This window comes from Carex rostrata, chromosome 20 (assembly GCF_964058835.1).
Source record: "Carex rostrata chromosome 20, lpCarRost1.2, whole genome shotgun sequence".
NCBI classification, from domain to species: domain Eukaryota; kingdom Viridiplantae; phylum Streptophyta; class Magnoliopsida; order Poales; family Cyperaceae; genus Carex; species Carex rostrata.
The window spans coordinates 4,994,249-5,014,593 of NC_135937.1; the positions used below are offsets into that span (position 1 = coordinate 4,994,249).

General features: G+C 34.6%; 4 protein-coding genes across 4 annotated transcripts in view; 2 read left to right on the forward strand and 2 right to left on the reverse strand.

The window, feature by feature from the left end:
* The window catches only part of LOC144572152 (DEK domain-containing chromatin-associated protein 2-like), a 67,965-nt gene that overhangs the window by 34,344 nt on the left and 13,276 nt on the right, over nucleotides 1-20,345 (reverse strand). The window lies entirely within an intron of this gene.
* On the forward strand, nucleotides 3,743-5,049 carry LOC144572508 (uncharacterized). Its single transcript, XM_078322104.1, has 3 exons — nucleotides 3,743-3,995; nucleotides 4,079-4,154; nucleotides 4,608-5,049. Exons 1-3 carry the CDS (start codon nucleotides 3,866-3,868, stop codon nucleotides 4,750-4,752), a joined length of 351 nt encoding a protein of 116 aa, XP_078178230.1. The 5' UTR covers nucleotides 3,743-3,865; the 3' UTR covers nucleotides 4,753-5,049.
* LOC144572507 (uncharacterized) lies at nucleotides 5,254-7,017 on the reverse strand. The gene is made up of 3 exons (XM_078322103.1): nucleotides 6,848-7,017; nucleotides 6,000-6,112; nucleotides 5,254-5,851 (listed from the first exon to the last, which is right to left on the reverse strand). Exons 1-3 carry the CDS (start codon nucleotides 6,912-6,914, stop codon nucleotides 5,531-5,533), a joined length of 501 nt encoding a protein of 166 aa, XP_078178229.1. The 5' UTR covers nucleotides 6,915-7,017; the 3' UTR covers nucleotides 5,254-5,530.
* On the forward strand, nucleotides 13,642-17,343 carry LOC144572153 (oligopeptide transporter 3-like). Its single transcript, XM_078321587.1, has 5 exons — nucleotides 13,642-14,195; nucleotides 15,174-15,271; nucleotides 15,388-15,957; nucleotides 16,062-16,317; nucleotides 16,422-17,343. Exons 1-5 carry the CDS (start codon nucleotides 13,701-13,703, stop codon nucleotides 17,217-17,219), a joined length of 2,217 nt encoding a protein of 738 aa, XP_078177713.1. The 5' UTR covers nucleotides 13,642-13,700; the 3' UTR covers nucleotides 17,220-17,343.

The following is a 20,345-nucleotide window of genomic DNA, read 5'->3' on the forward strand; positions in this document are numbered from 1 at the left end:
GGTGGTTATTGCGAGATTAGTCTTTTGCTTGTGAGTTTGTGCAGTTTACATTAATTCTCAGAATTCGCATCTCACGTAAGTTAACAGAATATTTTTGTTTGGATCCATAAGAATTTGCACGAATATTTAAAGGGTCACGTGTGTTTCACCTCGGGCCTGGTTGACCCCAATTCTATCAAACGGTCCAAATCTAAACAGAAATATTTCAATCGGAAGGTCAAATGTAATTCTCAAATGTTAATTTTGTTGTTATTTGGCAATCCTTAACTTTTGCTATGTTCGGATGTTAGACTAGTGTTTGGTAAATGCCCCCGGGGGCCCAACCCGGACCGGTCCGCCCGTGCCCGTGCCACGGGTATGCACGGGTACACGGGCACGGGTATTAAACGGGCCGGACCCGGTTTTTTGGAAAAATGCCCGTGATAACCCGGACCCTCGTACCCGTAACCCGTACCCGTGACGCCCGTGCCCGTGAACCCGTGCGCCCGTGCTCGTGAGCCCGAGGAAGATTTTTTTTTTTTTTTTTTTTTTTTTTTTTTTTTTTTTTTTTACTTTTGATCTAAAATTCAAAATTTAAACTCAAATCCCCCCCCCCCCCCCCTGCCCCACAGCCCCACTTTCTACCCGGACCCCTACCCGTTTTTTTTTTTTTTTTTTTTTTAAAATTCAAATTTTAATCCCTCCAAACAAAATTCTATAAATATACACCCATTCCTTACAAATTTTCACATCTCTCTCAATATTTTCATCTCTCATTTTCTCAATCTCAATCTCAATATTTTTATTATTCTCCAATTTTAATTTTATTGTTAAAAAAATATAGTAGTTAATTTAACAAATATGCAAACACAAACACGCAAATGCAAACGGAATTACGAAGGTATTCTCGAAGATTTTCCCGCGAAATTAAAAAGGTAACATTAATTTTTGGTAGATTACATTTTGGTAGATTAAATTTTGTTAGATTGAAATATTGAATATTAGATTTATTTTTGTAGAGTAATTTAAAAATTAAATTTGATGTTAGATTTATTTTTGTAGAGAAATTTAGAATTTAAATTGAATGTTAGATTTTGTTTATGTTAGATTTATTGAATGTTAAGTAATTAGATAGGTTAGATTTTATTTTTGAAATTCGGATTTATTTTTAATAGGTTAAATAAAGATGTTAGATTTTTTTTTTTTGAATATGTGAAGTAATTTGATTTGTTTTGAATAGGTTAGATTTTATTTTTTGAAATTCGGATTTATTTTTAATAGGTTAATAAAAGATGTTAGATTTTTTTTTTTTAATATGTGAAGTGATTTGATTTGTTTTGAATAGGTTAGATTTATTCTATTAAGAATGAGTGCCAACACAGCGGAATCTCATACGCGAGCTCTCAGCCCGATTGCAGAGCCCTCAGCGGAATCTCGTACACGAGCCCTCCCCTACTTCCGCTCAAGAGATCTCGAGGAACTTATGAAAGAAGAAAACCCCGAGAACCTTCATGAAAAGTCCCAACAACGTACAAACAAAGAACCGGTAGATTTTTGCAATCCCTGTTACCAATATGGGAAGAGGAGTGAGATGTTCTGTTGCGCGGAATGTTTGCAAGCTTTCCACCCTTCCTGCATTAGCGCCTACCCGACACACACAAGGGAGGATATAAGGTTCAAGCATTTTATATGCCCACCCTGCGCCTTAGACAAGTCTAAGCGAAGCAGGCAAAAAAGAAAACGAAAGAAGCAGTGGAACTTTGATTCCGATTAGGATTATCTCAACGTTGTATTACTTTTATTTTCAAACGCGACCTATCAGTTGCTAGTTGTAATTTCCTTTACTTCAATGTTAGTTTTCCTTCATTTATCTCAATTAATTTTTTACTTTCAAAATTGAGTATTTATGACTTTAATTCACAACAAATGAAATTTTTATCTTTTGATTTTCTTATTTTGTCTTGTATATATGTATTATTTATTTTTATAGGAAAGATATAATTACATAAGCAATTAAAATGTGTTAATTATAACAAAAATTATTGAGTTCAAAAACAAATATAATTACTTATATTTCAAATGGAGAGTGAACAAATAAATCAGAATTTTTATAGGTTATAAAAATAGGTTATAACCTATTTTTAACAAATATAATTACTATGTCAAATGAATTTTAATAGGTATGAATTTGGATTTATAATTGATTGATTTTCAAAGAAAAAAAAACAGAAAAAAAAGAACAAAAAAACAGAACAAAAAAAAAAAAGCGAAAAAAAAACAGAAACAGAAACACAAAAACAGAAAAAAAAAACAGAAAAAAAAACCGGTCCGGGCCCGGACCGGACCGGACCGCCCGGCCCTCCGTACCCGGACCGTCCTGCCCCCGAACCCGTGACGGGCACGGGTATTAAACGGGCAGGGCAGGATTTTTGAAAAAAAAATCCGTGATGCCCGGCCCGTTGTACCCGTGTGCCCGTGACGCCCGTGACCGTGGCTACCCGTGCCCGTGCCCGGGTTTTGCCCGGACCGCCCGGCCCGGCCCGTTTACCAAACACTATGTTAGACTATCTGCGCCATGTACAGTTAAAAAGGGACTAATGGACATCTCCATTTAATTTAAAGGGTATAGTGGTCAATTTCGTTTTTAAAATAATTAAATTAAATTAAAATAAATAAAAGGGGATAGAAGAGAAAGTTATTTTTTTGTAGAGATATTGAATATTACTGTGATTTCATAGAAAAATTGGTTATTTTAAAAGTTTGCATGGGCGCACAAAAAACTTTCTCTAAAAAAATTAAATTGCATTTGAATCCAAAAACTGATAGTTCGATTATAAATAAAAAAAAAACTAATGTAAAAGGAAAAGATAGCGTGTGGTGTGTATTATCTGAATGAGACTTTTTCGCAGTATAAGAATTATTATTCCTACTCTTCCTCCATAAAGAAAAAAAAAATCAATATCTTTATAACCTAAAAATCTATCCTTTCAAAATAATTTTGAATCATCAAATTTAATAATTTAAGTTTAGCGTGACAATTCGTCTTTTTCTTAACTACTCTCAGGCTCTCAGGGCACCGGTTAAGAGTCTTTCGTGCTGTATCTGATTACTTTGTGGTACAAGTATAAGAGATAAAAATATTTCTTATTATTATTATTAATAATCTGAATTTCATTATGGTTTCAATATGAAATCGGTGAGCAATGCCTGCTTTTATAAATAAATAAATGATTAAATAATAAGAATCTAAATTTCATTCTTTCTATTACAAAGTTGAATTAGGGTATTTTTAAGCTCGTTAAAATTTTGTTGAGTTCAACTTTAAAATACATCAAATTAACTTTAAACAATGAATTCAAACTATTGAAAGTTTGAAATTGATATATTTCATGTATAATACGTTTACATGCACAATTTATATATTTTTTTAATTATTTTACTATAAAATCAAGCAATTAAAAAAACATATAAATAATAATAATAATAATAATAATAATAATAATAATAATGCATTAAAATAAATTTATAAATTTTTTGTTAACCGCTTGACTTTATACCGGATTAACTCGAAAATATATAAGTTTTGCAGATTTGTTTCAACTTTGAAATTAATATGATAATCATAAAATTGAATTTACTGAACTCCCTGACGAGCTAAAACATTCTAATTCTACTCTTATTTATAACTTGTACAAACCAGTAAAATGTATCTATCTGATAGTAAATATAATAACGGGTCCGGAAAGATCTTTTTTGTTAGACTAGTGTAAGACTACAATTTAGCCAGCAGGGAATCTTATCCGAAACCACTTGTTCATATGTGATTGTAAGCCTATAGCTTATTTTCTCGGACACAGAAAAAAGAGAAAAAAAAAAAAGGAAAACAATGGCAACTGCTCTTTCTTCTCATCTCGTTTCAGGCAAAGGCAGCGCCTTTTTGCCCAAACCATTAACCTTCAATTCACATAAACGGGGTCTTGCGAGTCTCAAACGAACAAAAATTTGCGCAAATTTTGGTAAAGCATTCCTTCGCCGAACTGCATGCATTCTACTTAAAATTTTATTTTTGCCTTAAACAATAATCATTTGTTATATGTAGGTGGGGGTGGGGGAGATGGAGAACTCAAGCAAGGTGCAAAGAAAAAATTCATCACTAGAGAAGAAGAACCTGAGCAGTATTTTTTTTTTCTTTTCATTCCTATTTCCTTCTTTGTTAATTGATATACCAATTCCCTCAAAACATTAGTAGTTATCCAGTGGGGTCCCTACAAGGTAAAAATAAAATTACGTAGATTTGGGGTTAATTTTTTCCAAAATTTATCTCTAGCTTGAGCAAACAATTTTTTTACAATGTAAAAGAGAGATGTGAGATGAACAGACACCGGTACCTGAAAGTTTTGAAACAATAAAACTTAGAGATAATGTCTGTGAATTATTTTTCATTCGCTGCTGTGATCCTCATTTTACAATATTGTATTGATGGCAAAGAAAATAAAATTTGCAGATTTATCTGCAAACATGTTTTAGAAGCGTATAATTCATTTTAAAGAATGCAGCAGAGAAAAAGTCATGATGTTGTCTTGATTAGTAAAGCAGAAAAATCTGAGCTAATTTATCAATACATGCAGGTATTGGCAAACAGCAGGGGAGAGGAAAGGAGAGAACCCCATGATGACACCATTGCCATACATCATAATATTTGGCATGTCTACCCCCTTCGTCATCCTTGCTATTGCCTTTGCTAATGGCTGGATCAAGGGACCCGGTCGATGATCTGACCAGACAAGTCATCAGAGAAGTTGAGTCAATTCCTTGCTTGAGAACCACAGCCACTTCCAGTAGCTTTCTGCTCCCTTGCGCTAACCAAGACATCTCCACAGTTTTTGTTTATTTTATTTTTCACTTGTGAGATTGTTCTTTATACCTTCAGATGTGGTGTTAAAGGACAAAATACAGTAGACTTCTATTTAAAATTATGCACGTAACAAGAGTCAGACAGTCAGATCAGAACCTGTAATTTGTTTCCAGAGCAATGCTTTTTACAGTTTATGGAAAAGCATCTCATGCAGAGATCTAATTTTATTAAGTCAAACTCATGGTAAAGATAAATAGCATCAAGAATCATCACTAGTACCAGCAAAGATTTATCTTTTAGGAGCGATAACACAAGTAAAAGCTTCACGCAGAAAGAAGTAGATTTCTCAGTTGGTCTTTGTATTCTTTCAGAGTTTATTTTGATAACCTAAACATGCTACTTAACAACTATTCAACTAACTAAATTCTTTACATTTCTTTTTTCTCAAAATCAAAATCATGTGCCAAAACATATATTAAAAAGTTCCACAAGCAAATTTTCTCATAATTCAGCGATGACACTATCGGCCCTTGACGCAGCAGTTTTTTTTTATGACACACACATCACTCTACCTCCTATCTGTTATTGACTCTCTAAATTCATATCTGGTCTTTCAAATCAACATTAAGTAACCACAACAATGCCAGTTACAAAATTTAGGGACCCAAATTACTCTGAAATATAATTTTCTTTAACTCAACTGGGGTGGCGGTCGAACTCAGACTCATGGCAATGTGGGTCAAGCCAATCCCGAGATGGCTCCTTCATGGAAGCGGCACTTTTATTTGTTTGATTTCCACCACCCATTAGCTCTCTCAAGCTCTCAATTCTGTTCTCACGGCCATTGGTTTTCACAACAGATTTTTTATCGGCTTCTCTCAACTTATGCTTCAATTTTTGCTTCCTGCTAGTACTAGTATTAGCAGTGGCACTTGAGTCAAGACCAGTACTGCTATGAGGCTGTTGTTGAAACAGGCTGTCAGGCTCCAATTGTATTTTCTCCTCAATTTTGTTAGCCTGCCACAATCATTTATTATGGACATCAGCACATCCATTAATATGATAACCAATCAACTATTTTTTCTGTACAATTACTCATCTGATTAATGTTAATTTGATATATATAGATAATTTATGTTATATGTATCAACAATTCAACACTCACCTCTGGGTTTGTGAGATTGGCTGATGCAGCAGTGGTGGTTGCATAAGGGTTGGCACCATCATCATTTTCAGAGTTCCCAGATAATATGCTAGGAACCACAAATCCTTCTGTGTCTGAAATTGAATTTACACTAAACTAATCAAGTACGACTATCAAACGAAATTAATCAATTATTGTCTCAAAATACCATATACACATAGAAATACTTATCCCAATTTTTAAATTTGCATATAGTGTACTTGGCAGGAAACAACATTAAAAGAAAAAAAAAATTAGGCATGTTATCCTATATTTTACTAAGGAATTGAATTGTCCTTGACAATCACTACAGGCTATGATATCAAATGACAAAAAGAAAATCAGACGTATATCAGGATAACCCTACCCATCATACTTGCTTACTATAGATTTGACACGATGTTTCTCCTAACTACAGTCCACACCAACAACTGCTATGTAATAATGGATCAAGAATTTCAATATTTTGGGAACCACTCAATCAGAATGAGATGCTGTAGTAGCACCCTTTAAGAAAAAAGAATGTGCTTTTCATCTGAGCTATCATCAAATTTGGATTACTTCACAGTAATCTCAACCTATGCACTTAAGCCATAAATTCATTATTGTGCTACTGCTTAGAATGTGGCACCAGTAGAACTATTCAAGAGCCACCAGTGATCCAGTGCAATTCCAAGTACAATTCATTATTATCTCCCTTTTTTTTCTGTTTAATATCGGGTAGTTGGATTTTTCTGAGTACGAAATAAACAGAGCTACAAAAATCCGAACTCAAGCAATAAAATTGGTAATTTAAAATCTCAAGAGAGAAAGAGAGACTAGGTTGCTACCCCAATCATCAGCGTCATCTGTGGATGTGGATAGTGCGGCGCCGGTGGAGATCGGATTCGGGTCCATCTGTCGGTCACCCGCGACAAAGCCCCAACCCAAACCGCCTCAATTATATGAAAAAAATAATTGGGGAAATTTGGGAAACGAATTCGACTTGTAGCAGGGTTGGCCGATTGATTGCTGGAAGGCCGGAACCATGCTCAATGGCAGTTTGGTTATTAATTGAGTACCTAAGGATCAATTGTTAGCAAACTATGATTACCAACAGGCCTTAGTTGGGCCCATAGAAAATATCAGCCCTGTTTGGATCATAAAGGGCTGAGGGGCCCATTCAGTGGGATGGGACGCCTTGGGCAAAGTTCGCTTTATTTGTACGGTCAAATCAATGCCTTGTTGGGGTTACTGTTAAGTATCTATCCGGGTCGATACCCAACCCAATAGACTTGTTATTTGGTGGGGTGGTGGCCTGGTGGGAGTGGGATGCTTGCTTTTGGGATTCTCTTGGATTGGGTTGGCACCGTATTATCACTGTTCATTTTGACCCAAGGTCCGTTGTTATCATCTCATGCGCAATTCAATATTGAGGTGGCACAATGTATATCGTTAGTACTTGGTACTACGTGATAATTTTCCTTCTCCAAAAAAAGAAAGAAGGTATGTAAAAAGGGCAAGTATCACTCAAGAAAGAATAGCATAGGGCAGTCCGGGCTTGCTATAAATAGGTATGTCATGTAAAATAATTCAAGTCTTGTCACTATTACGACATGACATTTGTGTTGATTACATGTCATGTAAAACAATTCACTTGTTGTTACTATCTCTCAAAAATAATGACATGACATGCGAACTGATTATATTATGACACGTGATTATGAAACCATGTTTAATATTTTATTTTTCATTTTTTCACTGTATTTAATATTTTTTTTAGATTTTTACTTCCTTAAACAAACTTAAATTTGCAAAAAAATAGTTAAATATGATCAAATTTTGTAGCCAAGTTTGATCATGGTATGTGTATTATGGCATGGCTAACGTATTGTGATCATTCACATTATGTGACTATTAATTTTATATATATTTTTTTTATCATGATACAACACAACACGTGAAAACTTGACTTGAAGATAACATGAGTGTAACACTTCGATCTTATTAAATATAATTATAGCATATCATGTTTCTTTGTTCTAATTAATAATCACTCATTCTTGCATTGTCCATTAACACAACAAGTTTGATTTTGGATGAGATTAAGTCAACAACACTTTAGGAAATGGGTCAGTATCAAAGATCGATATTGTTGAATTTTCTTGTACCTTAAGGAAAGACTTCCAAATTGCATTTCTGTTTGTATTCAGTGCACTCAGTTGGACCTTGTAGCAACTTAGAAATGAAATGTGCTTTCAACATACAGAAAACAAAATATTAATTTAGAACAATCATATTAATGATAATTGCTTTGGTTAATTATTGGATAGAGATGGTCAAGAGGCAAGCTAGGGATTTGGTTCCAGCGTAGATGCCAGAAGATATAGAAGTAGTGCCCCTGTAGATTTGGGATCCATAAGATACACATTTGGTGGTGTACCAGCGTTCTGGGGAGGAAGAAGAATAATAATCCAGCAATACTGCTTAGATGCTGATTATCTATATTAATTAGCTTTCAGATGTTATGATATGTAATAATTCAGTGTTATGCTGATTGATGTAATAAAGTAATGATGAACTTCTATAGGATTTAGAATTTGAACTCTATTGTAGCAGTTGTGATATTATTACACAACTAGCTAGCCTGTTGTTTGTATTTTGGACAAGTTTTTCAATGAAACGAGCGTTAGACTTTTTCCAAAAAAAAAGAAAAAAATTAATAGATTTTTTTAGTACAAGAAGATATCGATGCACTCCATTTCTTATAAGCATCAATCAGGAAGCGAATCCAGCAAGGTTTAGAAGAAGAGGTACTTGCCTGTCCAGAATACGGATATTGGTAAAATTATATCCTTATTCGCTTTTACTTTTTAGATATGTACCATTAATACAAATACGAATTGTATATTAAACTGATACGAATTATATAATTCAGATATATACCTAATTTAAATATTGTGATAAATTCATATGTTATTAAATAAATTATTTTTCCATTAGAAAATAAAAATAACATAAAATCATAAAAAATTTGGATATTCAATCATTGTGATAAACAAAGTAATATTTTTTTACTGTTAAACTTCTTATGTCATTACAAAATATATATATCGTCAACAAAATTTAATCACCAACATAATCATATTTTTAATCAATAAATACCAAAAAAAAGGTATTCATTTCTATTTATATATGATTTCAGAATAAGTGGATAAAAAAATACAGATACGGATAATTATCGGTATCTGCTTTTGAAATTAAAACCGTGTCCATATTCGTATTCGTATCTGCATAAATCATATACGTATATGCAAAGTTTTAGTATTCAAATATTTAAATCCGACAAAATTCGAATATAGATCCAGATTTGAACTGATAATATATCCTATACACTTGCACTTCTACTAAAATGAATTGTTCTGTTTACTCAATTTATTGACAACATGTTGTTCTAAAATGACTGTTCTGTTTACTCAATTTAATGACAGCCTGTGTTGGTGCATTAAGCATATCTTTATCAATATTCATATATTCCGAAATAAAAATAAATAAAAACTGTTTATAGAAGAATATATATATCCAAGTCAACCACACGCGTCACAGCCGCTACAATTATTTTCACCATCCTGCCATTCCTTCCGAATCTTTTGAGTTAATGCATCTCGATCATTCAATTTGTTTTGAAATTTGTACGAACGAGATCTGTACTAATATTAAAGAACTCTCTATATTTTAGACATAAATCGAATTAATTCCGAAGATTTCTTTTGAGTTTTTTTTTTTTTTGATAAAAGTGGATTGTACCACCAGTTTCATTAGAAACTAGAATATTGTCTTACAAACAAGCAAAGTCTTAGGGGAAATATTACAAAAGAACCAGTCTAGCTGTTAAGCAGCTAGGGTGAAGCTAAACAGGTAGAGACCTGATACAAACATAATGCAGGTTGCGAGAAAAACATATATCACATACAAAAGCCAAAAATAGTAAGAACTAGTCATTGAACTAAGTAGGACTATGTAGTAACAGTAGCAGAGCTTGTATGAGAAGAAGTAGTATGAGCAGAGGGTTCTTCAGAGGATTCAGCAAGTTGGAAGTAATCGGCATCTATAGCATCAAGCTCTGCCCTGTTTCTCAGATAGTCAGAGAGGTCTGAACCCTCTAATCCAAGAGAGGGATCGGCCTCTGAATCCCAGGAGCTGTTGTCCCCCTTGGACATATCGGTCTCCGAAAGAATTATAAGAGGACCTTCCTGAGACAAGTAAGATACATCTATAGGTAAAACAAGAGTTAGTTTAAGATAAGATTCGTCACAATTTGACTTGCACCAATATGTTGTAAGAGAAATTTCTTTTTGAGTTAATGCGGAGGATACGCATTCATTACTTCCCTGCATATATTCCTTAATTTTTTATGCCTACTGCCGCCTACATAGCACATTAGCACTCACTGCAAATTGCTTGTGTAAGCAAAAACCAAAAGTTACAATTAAAACAAGGAAGCAAGTGGCCTCACCATTTTTAGGCTTTATTCCTTTGCTGTACTTAGTGATACTACCTTATCTATCTCAATCTATCAAATACCAATAAAGAGACTACTACTCAATTTTGCGAACATCACAAATATCTCAAGTAAATATCACCCAATTCCGGTTTGACCCTTCAAAGTTACCAAATTTTTATAGTTTTATTCCTTCTCAATTAATCGATCACTACACGAATATTCCCTCCAATAAACAAAATGGAATGGGCACTTCCTTTTTGTTTTCCGCCAGACACCTGCTATTTTTTCAATTTCCTACTCAACTATTTCTCATTTCTTCATTTTTCTATTTTCACCCTTTTAATTTATTTTTTTATTAAAGAAATATAAAGATCTAACTTTCAAATTTTAATGTTTATAAATGACCTTCTATGCAGATTTTAAATCCGCAATCATGCAGGGGCGGACCCATGTACATTCAGGGAAGGGCAGCTGCCTCCTCCAGGATTTCGAGTTTTAGTAAAGATCTGGATGTTCCGATCGATTTTGCCTCCCTGAATTATTTTTTGCCCCCCTTCTGAATGTTTGATTTGTAATTCAGGTTAAATTTAGAGTTAAAATTTAAAAAAATTTCTTGAATTATGATTGATAATTAGAATTATAGATTAGAAAATTAGAAATTACAAGTCAGAATATTGAAAAGTATAAGTTAAAACATTGGTTCTTATCGAGTATCTAATTAGTAAACGGATTTAAACCCGATTAGTTATTTAAATCCGACTCGATATTTTTTTTGTTCATTTTGACGAAAATCCTAAGTCCGTCCTGTCTGCAACTTTCTATACATATAACATTGTCCTTTAACATTATATTTGGACGTAACATGAATGGATAAGGTTCCATTAATAATGAATTATCTTAATCATTTTGACTATATATGTTTCAAATCATACTTAAATTAAATAGATATGTTGTTAGCATTATTAATTAGTTGTATGCAATTTTAATATTATTTGATAATTTACTACAGATAGTTAAGTTCAATTATTATAAATATCAAATTATTCAGCAAATGTTAAAATTCGCATCAAATTTCATTATTCTTTATGTATAAAAAATAACAGTTAGAATTTAAAAATAATATGTTATTGTTTATCATATTGAGAATCGAAGGCGATCCGATGAGTATTGAACCAAATTAAATATATTGTTAGATCAAATTTGTCCGATTTGCAACAGATACGTACAAACAATTTTAAAATTTACACTAATCAAGTGCATACGAACTTGATGTGTGGATCTAATAATTTCAACCGAATATCAAAACAAATTTGTTCTGATATCTATTGGACTGACCTTCCTCCACGCCCCACTTGAGAGTTGAGGGGATGAAATGAAATATATAGCAATGAAATTTACCCAATTAAAAAGGTTGACATGAACTTTTGTGTCAACTATAAAAATGTTCCCGACAAAAAGCCTCGGCTGTGGTTAAACGAATAACGACTTTCTCTTACTAAACTTTTAAGGTATCATTCCATAAAATTCACACCACAACATTATAGTGTTTTTTCTTCACGATGATACCGGCCGGACGAATCTGTGGATTAAAAGGTAACTGTACTTGTGTTGCCCGGATATAGACATTAACACAACATATCAAATTTCAAAAGAATAAAAAATTACGATAGTGCTGCATATATTTTTTTTGTTGCTTTTTGTTTCTCACCCCTATGTATTTGTACAGATATGTGTCAATTGTCATGCATGCACGGGGTTATATGCGTATATAATCCGAAATTACCTAAAATTCTGCAAATAAATAATGACAATGTGATTAACTTAAGTACTTAGCTCCGCGAATCTGATCTGTGTAACTGCGTACAAGTCAACAGTTAGAGTCATAGGCATATTCAAGTTATGGGGTCAATTGACTCTCGTTTGTTTTTAAAATTTTTGTACTTATACACAATTTTCTATATAATTTCAAGTAAAATGTCATGGATACTGTAAAATTGTTCCTCATCTGCAGTTTGAAAATTTTATATGATTGAGCTTCATTCACATTTGACCCCATACCTCTGGCTCCGTAATCAGATGAATTTCTTGTACACATTTCGTTCATGAAAAAGATACATAATGATGCAAAATTAGATTCTTGTGAACAAAGCTCAATCAGATAGTTATTGAGAGTTTAGAATGGAATTCACTTGATTTAAAAATGTTTTTACCTCTAAATAAATAATTTCAGATATAGAATTACTTTTAATATAGGATTATAGAACAAACTATACATGAAAATATTTGAAGGGAATCGGTGGTCCTTTGCAGAAAACCATTCAGATTCATCCATCTGGACAAAGAAACTGAATCCTCTATCTCCCTGGGGGCAGGAATTTTCTGTCCCCAGAGTCACTGCGTGTGGATCCGAGGTGGACCCCCAGTTCAAAAATTAAAAGTGAACGGCCCCACACGCAGTGACTGAGGGAACAGAAAATTATTGCACCCAAGGAGACAGAGGATTCGGAGTCCTGGACAAAAGGTGATTTACTAAATTTATACAAATGCTCTGTAGTCTGTACCCCAGCTGAGGTGTGAATTTGGGCCTCTCATAAATCTACGTGGATGACTCGTGGGTGATGACATGGGCGTAAAAGGCTGTCTGTTGAGCGCCAGCACAGCGAAAGAACGTTTCGCGCCACGACAAGCTTGTGCCCCTCTTGGCGCCACTTGCGATCAACACGTGCCCCCAAAAGGAGCCGTTGTTGTCGTTTCGTCCCCGCTTGTGGCCCCACGCAGTCAAACGCATTCAACGATTAATTACTCTCCTAACCCTATTATTAACGCCCCTCTTAAGCAAAATTTATATAATCTAATTGATCCCTAGGAGGAATGTTGGAGGGGTAGCATCGTCATTCGAGATCCGATACATCAATGCAATATCTCAGTAGGCTGTTTGACTCTTAACTTTGTACGAAAAATGTTTACTTATAATTCACATATTCCACGTGGCACATAATTATCAGGATAGGACTCAACTAGTACCGAAGTACACCCTGCCATGTCATCCGTAAAGTTTTAGAATAAGATTCCAGGGTTTTAGAGCAAAACCTCCTTCCATGCCTTTATATACGCCGTTTAAGAAACCTCCATCCGAAATTCTGATCAGTTCTTCTCGCTTTCCATTTCTCTCATCCGACTATTTCAGTACAAATTCTCCAATGGTGTCTAACGGAGGCGCGAAAGCGCACTCGATGAATGGAGAAGGAGATCACGAGAGATGCATAGTGGAGGAGGTGGCGCTGGTGGTCCCAGAAACGGACGACCCCACCCTCCCAGTGATGACCTTCCGAGCGTGGCTCCTAGGCCTGACGTCATGCACCATGCTGATATTCCTCAACACCTTCTTCACCTTCAGGACACAGCCGCTCACCATCTCGGCCATCCTGATGCAGATCGCGGTGCTCCCGATCGGACGGTTCCTGGCCACCGTGCTCCCAAAGAAGGAGGTCAAGCTGTGGGGGGATTGGGGGTTCAACCTGAACCCGGGCCCATTCAACATAAAGGAACACGTGATAATAACGATTTTTGCGAATTGCGGAGTGTCGTTTGGGGGAGGCGATGCGTACTCCATCGGCGCCATTACAGTGATGAAGGCGTATTATAAGCAGAGCTTGAGCTTCCTCTGCGCTCTCCTCATTGTCCTTACCACACAGGTTCCGCACTTGTTTATTAATTTCCCTTCCAGTTATTAATTTTTCGATTCTTTCCTTTCTTCTTCTTTTTTCTTGTGCTTCTAATTAAGTCTTGTAAAATCGATATCCTGAAAACAGGCTTAGGATTTTGAAGTAGAGTGGAGCTCTATTGTTTTATTCTTTTAGATCGGTGATTACATGCATGCATGCGAGTTGAGTAGTTAATTAGCGTGTTTTTCTTAAAAAATTAGAAAATATTTGTTCACGTGGGGCTAATCACCTGTAATAGTTAATTATTTCCTTTCTGCGGGCGGTTCTCTTTAGTTGTTTCGAAACGGGTCGCTAGCTGACATGCATGCGTTGCGTACCATGGGCGTGCAATGCTTCATGCTTGTACCATGTACACATGGTCCTAAAAAAATTTCATTCTCATTCCCCGCAAAAAAAAAAAAAAAAAAAAAATCTCATTAGGCACTATTAATCCACTAGATCCACTAGCTAATGCGCCGAAATCCAAATCATCACTTTATTTTAATATAATTATTGTTTTTATTACCAACAACAACTTTCAGGCCTTGTTTCATTCAGATCCTGTAAGCCTGGCCTGTAACGTTCTGCAATAGGGCCCATGGGCCTGGCTTAATTAGGCGATTCCCTATTTTGTCTCTCTTGACATTAATCAATTAAACTCTCTTAACTCTCCAGCTCCTTTTTACAAATGAAAAATCATTAAATTGACAAATGGAAGATCAAACAATCCTCTAGCTCTTGACATCAAAAATTGGAAATCATTAGTTCCCATTATCTATTAATCATCAGTTGCTTTTACATTTTATCAGAATCATTTTCATCCCCCTATCTATCACTATATATGCACCACTTCACACAAAAGGATTAGATTAAAAATAGCCACTAAATTACAGATGTAAAGAATTATCGGATCTATATTTTGATCCTGTGAGTTATAAACTATCATATGAAAAAAAAATATATGTGCAGATTATAGGATATGGTTGGGCTGGCATGTTAAGGAAGTATCTGGTAGAGCCAGCTGAAATGTGGTGGCCTTCTAATCTTGCTCAGGTTTCACTCTTCAGGTAATTTTCTCCTTCATTCCTCACTTTCAAGTTGGTCTCGATGTATGTCGTAGTTGCTCTTCGAGTTGCACACATTTTGTAATATTTTGTTTAATTGACTGTTTTACTTATTACAGAGCATTGCACGAGAAGGATTCAAATTCCAAAGGGCCTTCACGAATGAAATTTTTCCTGATATTCTTCTTCGCTAGCTTTGCATACTATGCATTACCAGGCTATCTCTTCCCGATTCTGACATTCTTTTCCTGGGTCTGCTGGGTTTGGCCACACAGCATCACGGCACAGCAGATCGGGTCAGGCTATCATGGGCTCGGTGTCGGTGCATTCACTCTGGACTGGGCTGGTATCTCTGCTTATCATGGAAGCCCACTTGTCACACCGTGGTCCTCTATTGTCAACATAGCAGTTGGCTTTATCATGTTTATTTATATCATCGTTCCGATATGCTACTGGAAGTTCAACACGTTCGATTCATGGAAGTTCCCAATATTTTCAAATCAGCTTTTCACTGCAACTGGTCAAAAATATGACACCTCCAAAATATTGACACCTCAATTTGATTTAAATCTTGCGGCATATGAGAGCTACAGCAAGCTTTATCTTAGCCCACTTTTTGCACTCTCGATTGGATCTGGGTTCGCAAGATTTGCAGCTACCCTCGTCCATGTTCTCCTCTTCAATGGCAGGTATATATGCACATGAATCAAGGCTCTGGGTCAGAACTTTTGTTTGTAATCTTGTTTATTTATTTTGTGTCTGAAAATTTAGTCTGTGTTTTTTATCTTGTCAGTGACATATGGAGGCAGAGCAGGTCGGCGATGAATACAATGAAGGTAGATATCCACACAAGGTTGATGAGAAACTACAAGCAAGTCCCTCAGTGGTGGTTTCTCATTCTACTTGTTGGAAGTGCGGTGCTTGCCCTGATTGTATCATTTGTGTGGAAAGAGGAGGTTCAGCTGCCATGGTGGGGTATGCTCTTCGCATTTGCTTTGGCCTGGATCGTTACATTACCTGTAGGTGTCATCCAAGCTACAACCAATCAGGTTCCAAGAAATTTCTTCTCTTTTTAATCCCTTGTAACTTATGCAATACATTTTAATTCATCATTTGTACACAAGCTTTTTTTAACCTGCTTCTCAAAATGCAGCAACCAGGGTTTGACATTATAGCCCAGTTTATTATCGGGTACATTCTTCCGGGGAAGCCGATCGCAAACTTGTTGTTCAAGATATATGGTCGGATCAGCACTGTTCACGCTCTCTCCTTCCTAGCGGACCTGAAGCTCGGACACTACATGAAGATCCCGCCGAGATGCATGTACACAGCTCAGTTGGTGGGGACATTTGTGTCAGGGATAGTAAACCTGGTGGTAGCATGGTGGATGCTAGAGAACATAGAGAACATATGCGACATAGATTCTATCCACCCGGACAGCCCATGGACATGCCCCAAATACCGCGTCACCTTCGATGCTTCTGTAATTTGGGGCCTCATTGGTCCAGCCCGACTCTTCGGCCACCATGGGTTGTACCGTAACCTTGTGTGGCTGTTCCTTGTAGGGGCTCTCTTGCCAGTCCCTATTTGGGTACTCAGCAAAGTATTTCCGGAGAAGAAGTGGATCCCGCTTATCAATATACCCGTTATTACATATGGTTTTGCTGGGATGCCTCCGGCTACACCGACCAACATTTCAAGCTGGCTGGTGACCGGTACAATATTCAACTACTTTGTGTTCAGGTACAGAAAGCAGTGGTGGCAGAAGTACAACTATGTGCTGTCGGCAGCACTGGATGCCGGGACAGCTTTTATGGGGGTGTTGTTGTTCTTAGCTTTGCAAAACAACAATATTGAATTGAAATGGTGGGGCACTGAGATTGACCATTGTCCTCTGGCATCCTGCCCGACAGCACCGGGCATTTCAGTTAAAGGCTGTCCAGTTTTCTAATTCTTAATGAATTATTTCTTTGTACTAATTAGATAGCGAGTTCCCAAAAAAAAGCAGAGATAGAGAGGCCTATACATGATTTCTCTAGGATGGCAACTTTTATTGCAATAAAATTTCGCCTAAATTATTTTGTTTTATTTTGCATTTCATGGATGGATGGCATTACCATTTCTCTATTTTTTTTTAAAAAAAGAAAAAGAAAAACTGAACTAATAGTTGTGAACAAAACTAGTGACTAAAGTCTCAGACTAGCAACATAGACCTGACAGACTAATACCATGAAACCACAACCATCAAAGTACTTGACAAAATTCATTTATTGCCAAACCTTTTAAAATGTTATAATGCGGAGCTACCAAGACCAAAAGGCATCAAAATTATCTGATCCTTTACAATGAAGTGCTGGTGATTAGATATGATCATATGATCTTTTGAAATTAATGCCATTTTTTCATGCATGAGCAAGGTAAAACTGCTCTTGTATAGTTTGTATTGGATCGAAACAATTATAGTATATGTCTATCCAGTATCCACAGTTGTGATGGCACAAGGCCCATTTTGCTTAATAGGCCTATTTTGCTTATTTAGTAATTGGTAACTAAAACAGCAGTGAGTCTTAAGATGATTTAGCTCTATAAATAGTGTTGATGTAAAAAAATGCAATAAGCTAAGTTATTCTTTTATTGCATTTAATAATTTATTTTTTACATAATTGATACAATATTTTATTAAGTTTGTTCCATTATTAGGAGAATTTATTAGGAGAATCTATAGAAGGGTAAATTAACATGATCTTCATATTAACATGTTAACATGTGTTTGGAGACTAAATTTTACATTTTTTTTAAATTTTTTACTATTTTTATTAAATAAAAATATAGAAAATTCATAAAAGCCGTGATTTTCAAAAATTCTAAAAATATATATATTTGGTCTCCAAGCACATTTCAATATAAAGATCATGTTGAAAAGTTCAAAATCGACTATTTGAACTTTAAAAATAAAGATATAAGCACAAAATAAAACAATCTATTTAGTTCTCAAAGTATCATAGCTCAACTCTGCATATATATAATGTGAGGAATTGACAACAATATTTCAAAGACATACTATTTTATATAGATTTCGAAAAATATTGCACTCGATAAATAAAGTTTTGCTAACTTTTTTATAAAAGTGGGTGCAAAAAATATTGATATTATTGAAATCACAAGATTAAAGAAATGTAGCAAACAGTTGGTACCTATATATCTTAATTTGAATAACAGCCACATAGCAAATGTTTTTAATCAAATCTCGGATAAGAAATTGATTATCTTATTTTTTTTTTTTCAAAAAAATAGATAGAACCGTATTATTAGTGCCGTCTCAGTTTTCGAACAAATTTATAATCAAGATAAAAGTTAATATCTGAAAAATACTGAAATTGCACCATTGAACATTGGTGTTGTCTCAGACATCTGCACCTGGTGGAACCGCTTGGTGTATTTCATAAATAATCATTACCTTTTTCTGAAAAATTAGATATTTGATTTCTAAAAAAAGCAGGATGTATAGAAATGGCCAAGTCTTTTGGTCAGGTGTCTCGGTTTCCGATTAATGTAGTTGTCAATTTTTTTTTTTTGTGGCAATATGCTTTAATTAAGATGCAACATGGCGCACTACATATATAGCCAATAACCAACGACCGGATCGATTTCCCCAGACAAAAACAGAGAGCCCACACAATCTGCACTTGCCAATTTACTGTGAGACAGTGTGCTCCATGATCCATCTCTTCTCCTCGTTCCGACTTTGCCATAGTTGGCAGAGCATTCAGCTCAGCAATTAAAGCAACATTAACTACTAGCTTGGCTACTATTACTTTACCTTTATATAAACCAATAGTCTCTTAGAGTCTTTAGTACTTGTATCATTAGGCTATTATTTTACCTTTATAAAAACCAATAGGCTCTAGTACTTGTATCATCAGCGACAACCTGCCCGTAAAAAATGCCATGTACTCTTCTCCGTCAAATAGTTCCCTCCTCTTTAATTGTCTTTTTTGTTCCCTTTTTTATATATTGCAAAATTTGTAATTGGACCACCTTTTGTAATTAGAAGGGTTTAAATATAAATAGAGTGATGCTATGATGCTTAATTTGAGAAGTAAAGACTTTGTTTTACTTTCTTCTTATATCTCTAATTCTAAAGTTCAAATAGTCAATCCGAACGTCTCAACATGATTTTCATATTAAAATGTGCTTGGAGACCAAATTTTACATTTTTTTTGAAAAAAAATTATTATTTTTTTTAGAATTTTTGAAAATCAGTATTTTTCTGAATTTTTTTATTATTTTTTATTTAATGAAAAACTGTGATTTTCAAAAATTATAAAAAAAATAGTAAAAAAATTCCAAAATATGTAAAATTTGATCTGCAAGCACATATCAATATGAAGATCATGAGAAGTTCAGATGGACAGTTTGAACTTTGAAAATAGCAAGGTTCTAAATAGCGTTTATCGCATCATAGCGGGGAGCCTCGAAAAAAGCTATAGCGAAAGCTATCCCAAATAGCATTTTTTTTTATAAAAATTATATTACATATTTGTACTAAATATCAACATTATTTAGTCTCATTGAACAATAAATAATATCAAATTGATTAAAAAATTATAATATTCATATTGAACCAATACAAAGTCCAAATTGCGACTCAAAATATCTATAGTAATACTAATATCATAAACTATCGATCTTTTTCTATTTAAAATATTTTCAGCATCATAACATAATTTATCTTTTTTCTATTTAAATTTCAAAATAACCTAGAAATTAAAAAAAAATAAAAAATCATACTTCTAGTAAAATAAACAAATGATCCTTGAAGAAATTCTTGTTAGTCCCTAAAATTTCCATAATTTAGCAATTATTTATTTGATTTATCATCAGTTAAAAAAAACCAAGAGCAAAATGAAAAAAATATTATAGCGGACCTGAATTTGATATAATATAATATTCATCAAAATTAAACAATATCTTCACCATTTATTTATTTTAAAGCTCATATAAATTGAAAGAAAAAAAACAGCAAATGTTGCATAGCGGGTGCTATTTGCGCTGTACGCTATGCGCTATAGCAGAC